This window comes from Balaenoptera acutorostrata, chromosome 14 (assembly GCF_949987535.1).
Source record: "Balaenoptera acutorostrata chromosome 14, mBalAcu1.1, whole genome shotgun sequence".
Lineage (NCBI taxonomy): Eukaryota > Metazoa > Chordata > Mammalia > Artiodactyla > Balaenopteridae > Balaenoptera > Balaenoptera acutorostrata.
Genome location: NC_080077.1, coordinates 58,220,809 through 58,235,168, shown reverse-complemented (window position 1 = coordinate 58,235,168; position 14,360 = coordinate 58,220,809). Strand labels below are relative to the sequence as shown.

The following is a 14,360-nucleotide window of genomic DNA, read 5'->3' as shown; positions in this document are numbered from 1 at the left end:
ATTATCAGTCACAGATTCACTAAATCAAAAACTGTATCCAAGTTTATTTTTTACATAAAATCTCTTTAATCTGCAGGTGAGCTCTGACTTTGATTCTATTTTGTATTTTGGCCTCACTCAATCCAAAACATTAGGAGAAAAAGTCTTTACCTTTGAAAGGAAATGAACTTGTTCTAGCTATCCTATTATGTTACTAATTTGGATAGCCAGATGCATCTTTGCAAAATCTCACTATTGGTCTTAATTATTCCAGTAAGAATCTCATCATAGCCTTAATTATTCCTTTCATTTCCCTTTTCTACTCCTAACATTTGATTATTTTACTTGAAAACAACTGACATACCTCCATAGCTGCCCAAATTTGTAATCATATCAATCTTATTCTGGGGGTTCTAGCTGCCTTCTTTCCCATTTTGAGCCACTGACCTTTTAGCACGTTTTAGTGTTCACTGGAGAGCAAAGGTTTACACATCTGCCCTTTCTTAGCTCTAAAGCTATTTGTTTTTATAAAGCACTTATTGTACCTCTAGGTATTTTCCCCCCAAAATTAAGGTTTTTCTTCCCATTTTATCATTGAAATAGTGCCAGAATTTTTCTAAATATTACTGTGTACCTACCTTTTAGTGGAAGGAGTAATATCACATTTATGTCCTGGCACATTTAGGACTAAATGCACACTTAAGCTGCAAAAGATTGCATATCTATTTATTTGAAAATAGTTTTGAGTTTTCATGACAGAGCAACCAGTATGGTGAATGTCCTTCTTGTGTTTATAGTTGCAGTATTATTTTTTGTGATTGTATAAGAATTAAACTAAGGTAAAGGTTTCACAGACGAGCTTTCCATAAGCAGATGCTAACCTTTTTCCTGTTTATGTTTTACCAGTGCCTTCTGAACAAAACCCATTTCTTTCCTTTAGCAATAGATCGCACTGAAGCCCTACTGAGAATTTCCGGTTGGATGTAAAAGCTCTTCTATTTTCTTGGTCCAGGAATCATTAGTTAGTAAGACCTGAATGATTGATTTCCTGTTGTCCTGAGCAGGTTAAAAGAAGTTCTGTGGTGTCCAGATTGTGTCTTAGCAGAAATGTAGTCATTCTTATTTGTAATATCCTTATTTGTAACAAATTCCTCTCATCTCTTCAACCTATATCTGTATGTATCCTTGGGGGATAATGTAACATCTGTCTTATGAATTCGGGGGGGAAAAAAAACCTCTTAGTGTCCAGTGTCTGCATCTTCCAAATTTGATGTTATAGTAATGTTGAAGGATAAAATTGTACACACGAGATATTCATGTGAGATACAAACACAAAAAACAGTCCTTATTAATCTTGTTTATTTTCTCTTTTTTATTGCCTCCTATGATTTACTAGTTGTGAACTTTTGAACATCAGGACATTTTTTATACATTTGTTAAATAAATCTGCTCTATACCTGGAAATACGATGAGGAATTGCTATGAGAAATGTTTTTATACAGATTTTGATTTTTTTGTGGCTTAGTATCAGTGTTATTACTAATACAGTTATAAGGTATGATGAGCAAACTAAATATGGTCAATTTCATCTAACTATTGTAGGATCATGTGGAAACTAAGAAATGTCTTTCTTATGTATTTTGTTTTTCCCCAGAAATCAAAAATCTCCACATATGACAAAATGTGGGCCTTTATGAGTAGCAGGAGGCAGTCCGTGCTCGTCAAAAGTAATGAAGAAGGAATCCAGAGAGTCCTCACCTCCGATTATGCTTTCCTAATGGAGTCAACAACCATTGAGTTTGTCACTCAGAGGAACTGTAACCTGACACAGATTGGCGGCCTCATAGACTCCAAAGGTTATGGCGTCGGCACCCCCATGGGTAGGCTTCATGTCAGCCACTTGTTCTTTGTTCATTAATCTTAGTTGCTGTGAAAAGGGAAGGAAAACAGTGCCTCCATATGCCGTTAGGAATCTTGCTTCAAACAAATGTATCTTGCTATGTTCTGAGACTGTATAAAGTCAGGAAGATATTTGGACATCTGCTTCTAAAGGAGTAAGTAACAAAAGGAAAATTGATTTCTACCAAATGGTCAGTAGACATTTTTACTGTATCAGTGTTAAAAACATCCACAACACCTCCCCCGCAAAGGACCTTCTCAATCTTACACTTAAAAAAAGTTTCTATGAATAAAGGTTTTGCAACATTATTTTTTCAGATTGGTGGCTTATGAATATAGTATTTGACTTAGTTAACTAAAAGAATGAGCCACAAATGGTTACTGTGAATAATTATTTTATTTACAAGAGGTATATGCTTATTTAAGAGGAATAGCAGACTATTTACCAGTAACATACCTAGAATATTTTACACTAGGATTGATTAGTTTTAACATTCTCTTTCTTCTATATGACAAAATTCTTTTCAATAATAATCATGGAATGAAATAATAATAATTGCCACAAAAGACAATGAAAATTTTCATTTATTGAGCTTCATATGTATGTATAATGTATATGAACATGTATATACATTTATATGATTAATAAATGTATAAATACATACTACAGTATATATGTACATGTCATGGGCGTAAAAATGCCTCCCCCAAAATGTCCATGGCCTAATCCTGAGAACATATGAATTTATTACCTTTCATGACAAAAGGGACTTTGCAGATGTGATTAAGTTAAGGATCTTAAAATGGGGAGATTATCCTGGATTAACCAGGTGGGTCCAGTGTAATCGAAAAGGTCCTTAAAAGAAGGAAGCACAAGTGTCACAATTAAGAAGATATCGCAACAGAAGTAGAGAGAGAAAGAATGTGCTACTCCACGGGGGCTGCCATAACAAAACACCAGAGATTGGGTGCTGTAAAACCAACAGAAATTGATTTCTCACAGTTTTGGAAGCTGGAAGTCCAAGATCAAGGTACCAACAGATTTGGTATCTGATGAGAAGCTGCTTCTTGCTTAATAGACCAGGAAGGAACAAGGAATCTATCTTGAGTCCCTTAAATAAGGAGCACTAATTTCATTCATGAGGGCTCCACCCTCTTGACCCAATCACACCCCAGGGACCCCACCTCCAAATACCATTATACTGGGGATTAGGTTTCAATATATAAATCTTGGGGTGGGGGGACACCATGGCAGGGAAGGGGAGGAAGAGAGAGAGAGAGAGATTGATTTGAAAATGTTACTTGGTGAACTGAAGATGGAGGAAAGGACCACAGCCTAGCAATACAGAGGACCTTTAGAAGTTAGTTTAGGAGGCAAGGAAACAAATTCTTTCCTGGAGGCCACGGAAGGAATGCAGCCCTGCAGATACCTCACTTTTAGGACTTCTGACCTATAGAACTATGGGATAATGAATTTGTGTTATTTTAAGCCACTCAATTTGTGGTAATTTGTTATAGCAGAAACAGGAAACATACTGTATGCAAAGAAAAAAAAATAACAGATTAACATGTATTTATTACATCAATTTTTTTTTTTTAAAGAAAGGGGAAAGCACTTACAGCTACTCACTGGCTATACAGTAATGAATAATGACACTATAATTTTTTTGAGCCTTAACTTCTGCAAATTTTTAATGACTTTGTCAAAACAGATCTTCATGTATTTGTGTTTAATAAATGGTATAGTCATATTTGTCCATGTATCCTCATTCATAATTTTATTACTTTTAATTTTGAAAAGTTTCTTTCAAATGAGCTAACATGTATACCATAGTTAGAAAGTTGGGCACAGATTCATAAAAATCCCATTTCATGATAAATTCCAGAAATTGCAATAGTGTCCATGTCTTTGTTTCTTTGGGATCATTTCTAACAACTTTCAAATGTCTAGGAAGTCCAAAAATTTTCCACCATAATGACTTCAAAAACTTCAAGATTAAATTCTTTCATATTAGGTAAAGTTTACTCAAATTCATTATAGCTCAAAATAGTTCGAACTGGCTTTGAGAGAATTTTGAGACATTCGCTCCTGTAACATTACATATTCCTGCAATTATATAGTAGACTCAAAATAATGATTGCACAGTCATTGTGAAAGCAAAGCAAAACAAAACAAGAACCTTAAGTTCTTGCTCCAAAAATTTGCAAGTGTAGCTGAGCTCACATATCTTGGGGGAGTGAGCTGTATGAGAATTCTCCAAACTAGTTTCCAAGTGGAGCACAATGTTTATTAAAGAATAAGAAATAAATAGATGCTAATTCAAAACTCAATAAGAGTTGGGCTGTTAAAACTCAATAGTAATTGTTTAGAACCTGGATGAACAAAAGATATTTTCAAGAGAGGAATATTTTACTTTTGACATGTTTTGCCTTGCCAGTGCCGGGTGACAGTTGTTGCTATTATTGTTTTAAAATTCTCTACACAAAATGAACCCCCTTTATTGTTTGCACCGGGGAAAGGCCATCCAAAGCTTTGCCATTATTATGCCAATGTATATATTAATTCAGAAGTTTTCTAATTAATTCTAATATATAAAAATGTTTGAGTTCTCATAATTATAGCTTAAGAAGCACTTCTTTTCAAAATGCTTTAAATTATACTTATATTCACAGTAAGGATTCAGTTTCTTGCCACAGTTTTGTGTTGATGGAGTGTTCAAATCCTGGTATGCTCCATAGTTAGATCCCATATGGCTGTTTGCCTCAGTAAGAATTACCTAAAGAACTCAACAACTTCATGAGTTGATGTACCATTTATTTGGAATTTGTGATGAGTAACTTCGATAACTTTTCAAGCGTTCTTGTACTCATTTATGAAAAGTTATATGAACAAATTTATGTTTTAGAAAAGAGGCTGATAATATGCTCTAAGGTATCATCATGTAGTATTTTGCACACTGATATTCTAGATTTAGCCTTGTCACTTAATATGATCTTAGACAAGTGACATGAAATTTATAGCTTCTAAATTTCTTTCTTTTTTTTTTAATTAGTAAAATTACAGGGTGAGACTAGGAACACCTAAGGTCTATTTAATGCTAAACTTATAGTAATGTTTCAGGTAATATACTTGACAGAGCCCCAGAGTTTGATTTAAAGTGGGCTAGAAACTACGTGGAGAAATATGATTAGCTGATGTTTTCAAACAAATTTTAAAAATCAAACACCTTCTTAAACACTTATGAGAGGAATGGAAGCAGTGATTTGATAGCTTCCCATTGCCTCACAGTTTCATTTGGAAAGAGCTGAAGAAAATAAATGCATTTTTCAGTGTTGTTTCTGGAAGGAGTGAGATTTCTGTGTATCCTTACCCTCCTCTTTTGGTTTACATTGCGTGGAAGAGGGCAGAGATTTTTGTCTGTTTGTTGTTGTAAGCCCACACAACAATAGTGCCTGCACTCTGTGGACCCTCAATTATTTGTTCAACAAATGAACTCTACGTATGAAAATACGATGGTGCAGCAAGATTTATAAATAGAGAAAACAAATAACTTTTGGAGCTAAAGATCGGCATGGTATCTTACATTACTCAATGCGATGACCTCATTAAACAAACCTGAGTGAGTGAGGGTAGTGAGAATTGGATAAGATTTGGGGAGGATGTTTGAGGACTTTAGAGTATAGCACAGATATTCTTCATTAATATTAGTTACATAATAGCACTCATAATTTCAAATTTTCTAGAATAAAGAAATTTGACATACTTAATATACAACCTTAACTTGATGGGGTTTTTTGGTTTGTTTGCTTGTTTGTGTTGTAAATACAATGTACCAGTGTACCAGGAATGTCTCTTATCATATTGTTTTGCTTTGAGGAAATGCTTGTTACAAATAAATCAAAATAGTATATTATATAATTCTCAAAAACTCCCTGAGATATTTCAGATGTGAAAGCTATTTAAAAAAAGAAAGATAACAGTTAAATCAGTTCTAGGGAAGCTGTTACAGTTTCTTGGAACCATACAAATAGCAATTTTTGTTTTCTCCCTACCCCTGACACTGTTTACTGAAAGATACTGACTTATAAGGAAAATATAAAACAATTCAAAATATTAATGAATGTATAAACTATATAACTTTTTAAATGAAGGAAAATACTGAGCACAGCATTTGGAATTTCTGTTTCTTCTCATTTTAAGCTTATCTTATATATGAGAGAACAAAACAAATTAAACTATAAGCCTTAGGGTGTAGATTTTTTTTTTTCCTTTTATCTGTTCAACTCAGCTGATCAGATCAACTTTTGCCTTCTGAAGAAAGCGTAGTTATTGCAGAAAATAGTCATTGATACAGGCAAGGTCACTTGCATGAAAAACTTAAGAAATCAAGTTGAATTATATATCTAAGTGGAATCATTTCTTCATAGTGTGTAGTTAGCTTGGAATGATAGTGTAATAAATTAGTGTTTTCATTAAAATGAATTTTTAAAAATTAGGTAATGGCACATGATAAATTTCTTTTATAGGACTTTCTTGGACTTTTAATGTAAAATTATCAGTACATATTAATAAAAATTCAAAGCATCTAATAATACTTTGACATAGCAAAATTATAGACTAGGAAGAATATTTTACCATATTCTTATTTTCATTGCCAAATAATATTGAATTTAAATTTATTAAAATGTCTCGTTACTAAAAGTTGCTTAATGCATTTAACATACATTTTGTTTTTAGCCTAATTCTGAATGAGATAAATTTGAACATAATAATTTAAATTTAAAGGGATGAATATTCAAATCACTCACCTGTAGGTATTGCAATATAATTTTTGTTTCTTTTGTTCAGATAGTTTTCTTCTGTTTGACTTGATAATATTAAGTTCTTAACTTTAGTAAATTATATTTTATTCACTCATAACATAGTATAAAATTAAAATGATTTTGAGACTCCAATACATTATGAGTAAGTCTTAACTCATATAACTTCATCAAAGAAGTATAATCTAGAGAGAGGCATTTCACACTTTACCCCCTCAAATATGTCTGAGAAAAAAACTTCAGGCAGTAATTTATGATTTACTATGTCATAGCTCTGCCAAAAATATGGTTTTCATGAATTATTACTTAGTCATTAATAAATGCTATGATGTGCAACTCTAGTACTTGAATGAGATTCTGACTTACCATAAATTTTCAACCACCATCATAACCTGCACTTCTCAACTAGTTAATTAGCATTTGCCTTTTGTATCATCTTTTTCAAGCATATTGACAATTGTTTGGTAATATGTCATTTTTACTTAGTTTTAAAATTTTGTTTAATTATACGCCAAAAAATAAAAATAAAAAATAATGCATTTAGGTGTGAAAAAGAAAAGGTTATTTGAGTCTCTTTCCCAACAAGAGTTAAGGAGATGAATCTATTCAAAGCAGAGCAATATAGGCTCAGGTTCTGGAAATTTAGATCAGTTCCAGAAATTACCCAGGATTTTGAGTTTATACCTGCAGGAGCCATAAACTGATATGAAAATTCTGTCTTTATTAATACTGCAAATATGATCAAGGAGAGGAACTCCCTCTGCTTTGCTTTTATTGTTGCTCAGAGTTTTAGATATTGTCATAGAGGTGTATGTGGTTAAGTGCAGGAGGGTAAACAGAAATACTATGTCTCTTTTGGAGTGAATATTCAGAAATATTTCAAAAATTATATATATTTTTCTTTTTTCCCCCAGAAGTCCATGCGTCCTTTTAACCTGCTAGGCCTCCTCCTGTGTGATTCATCTAGGGGCCTGCCATCACCATTCATCACTCTGAGTGTGATGATTACTGCCCAAACTGTTGTGAAATCACTGAATGACTCAGATATAAGCTATTTAATTAGGGAAGCTCTGTTTACACAAAAATATCTTAGTGGAGCAATCAACAATGATGTGAAGGTAAATGCTAAATAAGCATAAGCTGGTTTAATTAAGCTTGCGGTGACATTAAATCCCTTTCATAGTTTTCCTGACTGCAGCAATGTTATTTTAATGTGATATTTACTGTATGGTAGATTTTTGAAATTGTAGGTGTTCTTACTCATAATACGTTAATTGAACTTCCTTTTCATTCATTAGAATTTTTAAAAAACAACAACTGGATGGGGTAAAGCAAAAAAAGCAAATCACAGCAGTTTTCATTAAGGAATATTTAAAATGTGTGAGCAAATGTAGTCTTGCCTTTTAATTCACCATAGGTGATAATCTATTTTAGCCGAACAGGGAGCGTTTCTACTTAATGGCATTTTCGGCTGCCTTGCCTCCCTTCTGACCACCCATACTAAAAGCCTTCTTGGCTTCTGTCTTTGGAATGTTGAGTGCACAGGGCGCTTTGAGGACTAGGCAGACTCAGCAGTCCATGAGCTGGTAGGAAAACAGCAATCTAGGAAAAAAATCCATTAGGGCCAGTTGGTGTTATTTTGCTTTGCTGTGTTCAATTTGGTAGAAATATTGTAAAGTGTCTGAAGGGTCCCATTAAAACTATTTCTGTTTTTAACAATGAGCTAGTGGCACACTTCATTCATTTATTGGTGCCTCACAACTTTAATAACATATGGGGAGCACGAGTCAGCTGAAAAGGGGATGGAGGAAATTCTGCTCATGTCTGTGCCTATCGTCCAAGATGCTAAAATTTTCTATAATCTTATGTATCCTTATCTTACTTCTGGGATTAAATCAGTAGTAGGTTTCAAACAGTCCATGAATAATTATATCTGTGAACAAAGTCCAAATTAAATTACTTATATCATAGTCAGAGAACTACTGAAATATGTGTAATACATGAAGAATGTAATAGGCAATGTAGAGGTGAAGTAAAGATGAATGTAAAGAGTATATTTATAAATCCCTTATAATACTAAGGTTAAATTTAATGACAATTTTATCAGACACAAAATTGGTATATACATTTTTCTTGTATTATATTTATGTAATTATAAATAAGATGCATTCTTGCTTCATAATTGGATTTTAATGTTACCTTTATAAACTACTTTACAACACATTTTATATTAGTGAATACAAAATAGCTGTAGCCCTATTAGTAATTCTTAAGTAAGTTTTATCTCATTATAATGCCCTTACACATAATCAGCCTAAAGTAAAAAATATTACAATAGGTTGTATCATGGACTCTTTATGGTAGAAGGATACCACACTGACATATGAACAATGTGAAATTTCATTCTTCACTTCTATTTTCTAATGTTAAATGCATGAGATCTCACTGCTTCTTCATTTCTTGTTATTTGATGAAGTGAGAGATGTAGAATTGGTACTAAGGGAGACATGTTGTTTATTTAAGGCAGATGTTGGTGTTTATAAAAATAGAAATCAGTATGAAATGCATGTTTTTTCCCTGTTTCGCTCAACATCCATTTCTAGAATTCCCAATTCATCATATAATAAGTACTGTAATATTCATCATTATAGATGCATAATATTGCTGGCCTTCAGTTCTTCAGCTTTACAGAAATGAATGAATACATTTGTCTTCATTAGTTGAACATAATGCACAAAAATTGATGCAAATTATTCATCTTTCTGCAGGTCAAACCTTCCATTAAAATGCATTCTATTTTTTTCATTGCATAAGCAGCATAATTTTAATACTGGTGAAGTAATTTTGCAAGTCTAAATCGAGATCTAATAATTTTCAGAGCCTGAATTAAACAAACAAAAAAAGCACCAAATTAACCCTGTAGAAGCTGTATTTTCCTGGCATATTTTTTAAAGTCTAGATTTCATGTCACCGAAAACAGACGAGTCTCAGTAAGTTATGCCTGCTCCACAGACATCATCAACAGACTCTGTAGGCTAGAATCTAGGAAGCTTCCACAGGGAATTTGATGAATTGCGAGCACCAGTGCGAGCAGCCTTCATGAATATTGTAAATGCTGATGAAATGGTACCTAAACAATGAATAAATAGATAATTCTCATGAAAACAGAGTGAGTTCCGATAGACTTTATATGCAAACATTAGAACATTAATTCATTTTGTTTGTGTCTTGTGGTGATTACTCCAAGGCCATGGGTTCAAATTCCATTATAGATTAGTTAGCCAGATTGTGCCAGACTGTCATCCTTTGGTTAGCAAGACTAAGTAAGATCAATGAATCACTCGTATTGGGGAAAAAATAGTCAAAACATAGTGGTGAAATGTATAAGCACTAAATTCTGAAGATGAATGCCTTGCATTTGCTAGCCCTCATGTGAAAGGCATATTCTTATCATGCTGTATAGAATATGTGGCCTTTGTAGACAGATGACTTATGTACAAATCTTAGTTCCACCTGAGTGTCCTAGGTGTCCTAAGTGAAGTTACTATGCCTCCCAGAGACTCAGCATTCTTATTGGTAAATGGGTAGAATCATGTCTACATAATTAGATTGCAGTAAGGATTACACATCAAATTTATAGTATTGGATCAGAACATATGCACCACAAATAATTCTGAAGGACTGTTCTGAAGAAATGTTTTATAATAAGTAAAATGATAATATTTGTGGTTTTAAAGTCATTTGCATCTTACCCTTTTTCTCTCTATTCTTTATATTTTTAGTAATACTGAATGTATTGTAGGTAAGATGTATTGTTAATATGATCCATTCCTAACTAATTAGAAATCATTTCCTATGGAACCCAACCAGGATTTTATCATCAGCCAATCAGTATATTGTATTTAAATAACCATGATCTGGTTACTTAGAAAGTTATCGGTATCTACTTTATAGAGATGAGACAATTTCTATTGTTGGGCATTATCTAAATAAAGTTTTTCCTTCTCTGAACATTTCCTGAGTGTTTAGTAAACAGAGTCCAAGACGTATTCAGAGAAGATTATCATCTCTGAAGACATGTATGTTTCCTTTTAATTTTGTCAATCTATAAGAAATTTTATCACTCTTCAACCTGCTTGGATCTGTAAAATAATGAACATAAAATATAAATATACATCATCCCCTTTCTTCAGGAGATAGACGTGGAAAAACAACTTTAACATCAAATAGAGAAAATAGAGTATTGAACACAAACAAGTAGTCTGTTATTTAATGTAGGGTCTCAGAGTGGTAGAATTCACTGAGGACCAAAGTTCAGTTAGGCCAAATTGAATAAGGGACTTGAGCTCTACCTTAAAGGATGGGTACTTTACTCTCCTGAAAAAGTTATTCTCTCTCCCAATTTTGGGATTCTTGAAGATTAAGTAGGTTGAAGATTTTATTTAAAATGGTCCAACTTTTATAATTCATTCATTAAAGTTTAATATTGGACTTGGGAAAAAACACAATAGTAAAGTATTCCTCACATTTCCACTTTTATTGCTCTTCAAATGATTATTATGCAGATGAAAAATTGCAAGAAAAGCAGCGTTTCTAGAATGAAACTATTTCTATTTTCGTATTTTGTGTCAGCGTTACATGATTTAATACCCAGAGAAGAAATGTGACTACAAATCTACTTCACCAGCCACTTTTAACTAATATGTATTAAATACGTCAGAACCAGTGAAAATAGTTTACTTTTTCATTATGTGCTGATGACATTTGCCCTTCTTATCCTTTTTCACATAAGTCAAAGAATATTCAAAATATGAATAAAAGGCAAATGGCTAAAATACATACTCTATAATTTGAATTTTTTTGATACATTTTGTGTACCTCATATAACCATCTCATTTTGTGAACTTAGATACTTAAATTTTCTCCTGAGGACTCTACAAATATTCCTTTAAGTAGAATGCATTCAAATTACTTTTCTATAGAGGTCATAACACTTTGAATTTTAATGTCTACAACAAAGAAAAAAACCACAACCTCTATCCAATTTAAGCCAGTTATAGATTTTGAATATAAGTACTTAAAATTTCTTTAAAAATTACTATATATTAAATGTCCTTTTTGGTACATACACTTGATATCTATATACATTTGCTCCCTAAATCCATATAGTCTCTACCTCATAGTTTTTTATCTCTCTTCTCTTATTTCTACATTAACAGTGTCATTTATATTTGGCTCCATTCCACCATGACCCTGCTATCTTGAACTTAGTTCTATCCTCTATATCTAGAAGAAATGAACGAAGTGGGTTTGGGATGCTCTTACTATCATTTTCCTTTCTCATATATACCTTTCTAAACCAATAATGCAAATAGAAAGAAAAATAGAGGAAAAGCAGGTGAAAGGCAGCCAAAGAGAAAGAAGAGCTGTTGTCCCTACTCTTCTCTTCAATGTAATGAAGCCTTTTTTGTGAACCTGATCAGCAGACTAAGATAGTTCCATCTGTCACGTGGTTCTACAATATGGTGTTCTTTATTATAATGATCCTCAAACTTGTAAAGGTTATTCAACATATGTGTCTTGTGTTGCAGTGAAAACTCTAGGAGGGCAGGGCTCATATTACATTGTTCATCCCTATATGCCTAGAATCTAGCACCTGTGTATGTATATCTAATAATTAATAGTAATAAAAGATACATACATGGTCCTTGCCCTTGGGACACTCATATCGTTATCTAGTAGGAAAAGATATATAGCAAAACATTGGAATATGATGCAGCAAATGTTGTACTAGAGTATCTGCAATGTGCTATGGCACCAAAGAAGAGGGATCCTGTGTACCTCTGCGGCAGCTAAGGAAGAGTGTGCAAAGATCAGGAAAGATGAGAAGTTTATCTGGATGTGAGGACATTCAACCAGAAAATTGGAGGAAGTATGGAAACAGGATTCTCCAGGCAATGGGAAATATAACTTCATAGTTTGTACTGCTGGCATGTTAGGTGTGAGGAGAAGGGGATAAAGTCTGAGAAACTTGTGATAGGTTGAAGAAAGGGATTGTATGACATCTTTAGGAATTAAGGTTGTATTCTATAGCTTTAGAGCACCATTAAAAAAAATTTAAGCAGGAAAATGATGTTCATAAATTTCCAATGTGGAAAGATTACTAGGTATCACGGAAGACTGATCACTTTTAGCTCTCATTTACCATTCTGTAATTAAATGTTATGGGTTGATAATTTGTTTTCAGGATGAGATTAATCTCCTTTAATTTTTATGATTATCACTCATGGATTCCTTATTCTCCTATCATATTGAGATTTTTCGATAGAATACCTTCAAAAGAAAATACAAAGAGTGATGACAGTAACTTCACACCAGTTTAGCTTTTATCTAACAGGAAATCTGAAATGGACCCCATGAAGTGTTTAGTTGCTACATATATTAAATGCTTCATTTGAAATAAATGTATTATAATTATTAGATATAGATTAGATAAAGATATATAATTTGGGTTCATAAGAAATGACTGAGGATAAAATTGCAGGCATGTATGACCAACTGTTAAGTAATTAATATTTTATTTATGCATGTATTCGTTCCAGAAATATTGTCTTCACTGTGTGCCAGGTGTTATACTAACAAAGGAAATACAACCCTGTCCTTATGAAATTTACAGCCTGTTAGGGTAAATGAGCATTAAACAAATAGTCACAGAAATTATTTTTTAGTTACAAACTGAGATAAGTTCTATAGAGGAAAATAACAATGATGCTTGGTATTGTATAACAGCATTGTTGACTGAATATGGCATAAAACTGGAAAATAGCAATTTAAAATGGAATCTGAAACGTAAATATAAAATTTGACTTAGCACTTCTTAGAAACAAATATGGGAGAGACACTGTCCTAAGGGATAATAAAACCCATCTTTCACTGAGAAAAAGGCTCTAAGAAAATGTGGTCTGGTTCCAATTTTATTGGAAGATTTTATCATGGAAATAATGGTAAAAAGAGATAAAGCTCTAAAAGTACCCAAAATACGTTGTGCATTTAGGGCACCCAGCACTCATCTCAGCATAGGAAGCAGGGAACCATTTCATAAAATATAACATTGCCAGCAGCACTGTAATTTAAGAAAGAAAGATGATGGTTCCAGCAGATAGCCTCAGATCTTTTGTGCTCGCAGGTCTTTTACTTATTAAGGCACTGACCAAGGCCACTGACAGTTGATATAAATGCAAAGATGGCATAAAAATTTATAAACTATTTGTCACCCTAACTTATTCTAGATGGTTAACACTAAAAGTGTGAAACAAGTCTGTTTATGAACTCTATTTGTTCCACTGAATTTAATAAGAACCTGAGAAGGTGTCCAATATCAGAAGTTCTGCCTTAACATATTTTGACTATATCATAATGGATATATTATAATGGATTATTATAATTATATTATAATGGTTTCATTCAAAAAGCATTTGTTTAATGTTTACTGTATGATAGGCACTGTGCTAGATGCTGGATGAAATAAGATGAATAATGGATGGTTGATTACCTATAACTGACAGGTAGCCTGATTTTTAAGTCATTATTTAAAGGGCTTCAAGTATTTGGGTATGTGTCTTAGAAACATTTATCAGATTAAACACTTTCAAAGAAGAGGA

General features: G+C 32.9%; 1 protein-coding gene across 6 annotated transcripts in view; it reads left to right on the top strand.

Moving 5' to 3' along the window:
* Positions 1 to 14,360, top strand: part of GRIK2 (glutamate ionotropic receptor kainate type subunit 2) — a 639,626-nt gene that overhangs the window by 603,821 nt on the left and 21,445 nt on the right. For 5 of the 6 annotated variants that reach the window (XM_007169640.3, XM_007169639.3, XM_028163387.2 and 2 more), the window contains one exon: positions 1,634 to 1,859. In XM_007169640.3, the coding sequence (XP_007169702.1) occupies positions 1,634 to 1,859 (226 nt within the window). Of the gene's footprint in view, positions 1 to 1,633; positions 1,860 to 14,360 lie in introns of those variants that run through there. The other variant, XM_057528055.1, reaches the window with a different exon arrangement.